The 2,649-nt window shown below is 47.1% G+C and overlaps 1 protein-coding gene across 1 annotated transcript in view; it reads left to right on the plus strand.

Moving 5' to 3' along the window:
• The window catches only part of Prr13 (proline rich 13), a 2,943-nt gene extending 1,381 nt beyond the window's left edge, over window positions 1-1,562 (plus strand). Inside the window, exon 3 of the mRNA XM_021183753.2 lies at window positions 960-1,562. Within this exon, the coding sequence (XP_021039412.1) occupies window positions 960-1,007 (48 nt within the window). The 3' untranslated portion in view covers window positions 1,008-1,562. The remainder of the gene's footprint in view (window positions 1-959) is intronic.
• The last annotated feature ends 1,087 nt before the right edge of the window (window positions 1,563-2,649 follow it).

Below are 2,649 nucleotides of genomic sequence, written 5' to 3' on the forward strand. Positions count from 1 at the left end.
CACTTTGTAGACCAGGCTGGCCTCGAACTCAGAAATCCGCCTGCCTCTGCCTCCCGAGTGCTGGGATTAAAGGCGTGCGCCACCACGCCCGGCAGGAACGTTGATTCTTATTAGTGAGGGTGGGAGTTCCCCTGAGGACTCAGGAAGACCGTCAGTCTGAAACTTGAGGCTTCGGTAGACTTTATGCCCGTGTTTGTTTGCTCCGTGGATTTGGGCTCTAGTTCCTGAGTCTGGTCTTAGGTAGACATGTGGGGATTAGGGAAGGAAATGAGACTCTGAATGAGGGAGAGAACCTCGGTATGTCTGTGTGGATCCTGGGATGGGATTTCTCCAGCCATCTAGATGTCTCTTCTGCCATCTTCCCCACTTTTTCCCCTAGTGGGACTTAGAAATACACCATCACCCACACGGTGGCCGTTTCTACCCTCTCTGAGGTGCAGAGAGATTCTAGTTTGTCATTCTTTTTTTTTTTTTTTTTTTTTTCTTCAACACAGGGTTTCTCTGTATAGCCCTGGCTATCCTGGAACTCACTTTGTAGACTAGGCTGGCCTTGAACTCAGAAATCCGCCGGCCTCTGCCTCCCGAGTGCTGGGTTTAAAGGCAAGCACCACCGCTGCCCAGCTAGTTTGTTATTCCTTAAAGCTAACGAGGAGGGATGATTAAGGTAGCAGCAGCTTCCCACACCCTGCTGAGTTTGCTCCACTTTCCTGGCCCTGGCTAGGTGTGGAAACTTGGTTGGAAGGCAATGTGTTCAGTTCTGTGCAGTGGTTGAGGACAATTTAATCCATTCTTGTACGTTCCCTGCTGCAGGAAACCCTTGATTTTGTTGGTTATTGGGACAGGACAGTATGAGACTCCTGCTTACTGGATACTTGGGTGGATGGGTGGGGCATGATAAAATGGCCCTTGGGGTAACCAGAGGTCATCTGGGTCTGATGATGTGTCCTTTCCCCTTGCAGCACTCCTCCTCCTCCTCCTCCTCCTCTTCCAGCAGTGACTCTGACTGAACGCAGGGCCTGGAGCCTCCTCCCCTCCAGCCTCACCAGCTCCACTCTCCCACCAAGCTTCAGCTGTCATCCTCGTACTGAGTGAGGGGCATTAGCCCTCTGCTCCTTGCCCCACTCCTACCTGTGCCTTCCCCTGCTGTTCTGTCCCGGCTGTCAAGGGCTAGCTAGCAAAAGCAAAGCAGCCTTCTCGATCTGATCGTAGCTGATGAGGTCAGTGGGGGGGAACTGTCTTTTGAAGATGGCAAGACCTCTGAGCTAAATGGGGGAGCACCATTTTAAGATCTGCACCATGTGTTTTTTTTTTTCTTCCACTTTCTTTTGTAATACTTGTGACAGTTTGTGATGAAAAACCTCTACTTTTGTAATGGCGGCACATGAGAGTGATTTAATGGCAACTGTTCCCGGCAGGGCTTATGGGTCGCAGTAACTGTCGAGCTGCTGAAAAGTGCAGTCTCTTTACTTGGTGAGCTCTTTTGGGACCCGACTTATTCCTTAGTTCAGTATGTTATCTTTGATGGCTCTAAGTCCAAATAAAAGTTCCTCTTCCAGCTTCTACTCACCTGTGCCATTACCTTGACTGGGCTAGTTTGACTTGGTCATACTCTTTAAAGTATGCCACTTTTTTATTTTTATTTTTTTAATTCCTCTGAGAGTCTCACATCACCCAGGCTTCATATATGTGTGTGTGTGTATGTGTGTGTACATATATATATATATATATAGTGTGTGTGTGTGTATGCATATGTGTTTGTGCGTGTATGCATATATATGTGTGTGAATATATGCATATATATGTATGTATGTGTGTGTATATGCATATATGTATATATGTGTGTGTGCATATATATGTGTATATGTATATATGTATACACATACACACATATATGGTGACTTTGATATACAGATCCTTGTGTCTCCACATTTGGAGTGCTGGGATCACAAGCTTCAGCCACCACACGTTGTTTACGGGCTTGAACCCAGACCTGTGCCTCCTAGTCAGGGACTTTACCTGGTGCTACGTCCCCAGCCTGAAGTGTGGTGTTCAGTGAGGAGCCAATGCATCAGTGAGGAGGATACTGCACTAGTCTAAGAGGGGAGGAGCCTTCAGAATGGACTCAGGTTTTACAGACTGAATCCACACTGCTCTCCCAGATACGGACCCGTTCGCATATGTTTTCATTTGCTACAGAGGTTTTCTTTCAGACAGGGTCTGAGTATGTAGCCTTGGCTAGCCTGTACTCAATAGGTAGAGGAGGCTAGCTTCCAACTCACAGATCTCACAATTCCAAGCCTGGGATTAAAGGAGTGGCCGACTATGCCCAGCTGGCTTCAGAGGCTTTCAATCCTTGGCTGCTCATCAACTTTAAGTGGGGGCAATTTAGGGTTCTGCCCTTGATCTAATAAATAAGATAGATAGATAGATGGATAGATAGATAGATACATACATACATACATACATACTATACACACAAACACACACACACATACACACACGTCTGTACAGGGCTAGTATGTATGTGCTTTATGTCATGCAGTTCCTGTACAAGCCAGAAGAGGGTAGAGGATCCCCTGGTACTGGAGTTACTGATCATAATGGGTCTCTGGAAATTGAACCCAGGCCCTTTGGAAGAGCAACCCCTGC

Source organism: Mus caroli, chromosome 15 (assembly GCF_900094665.2).
Source record: "Mus caroli chromosome 15, CAROLI_EIJ_v1.1, whole genome shotgun sequence".
Taxonomy (NCBI): domain Eukaryota; kingdom Metazoa; phylum Chordata; class Mammalia; order Rodentia; family Muridae; genus Mus; species Mus caroli.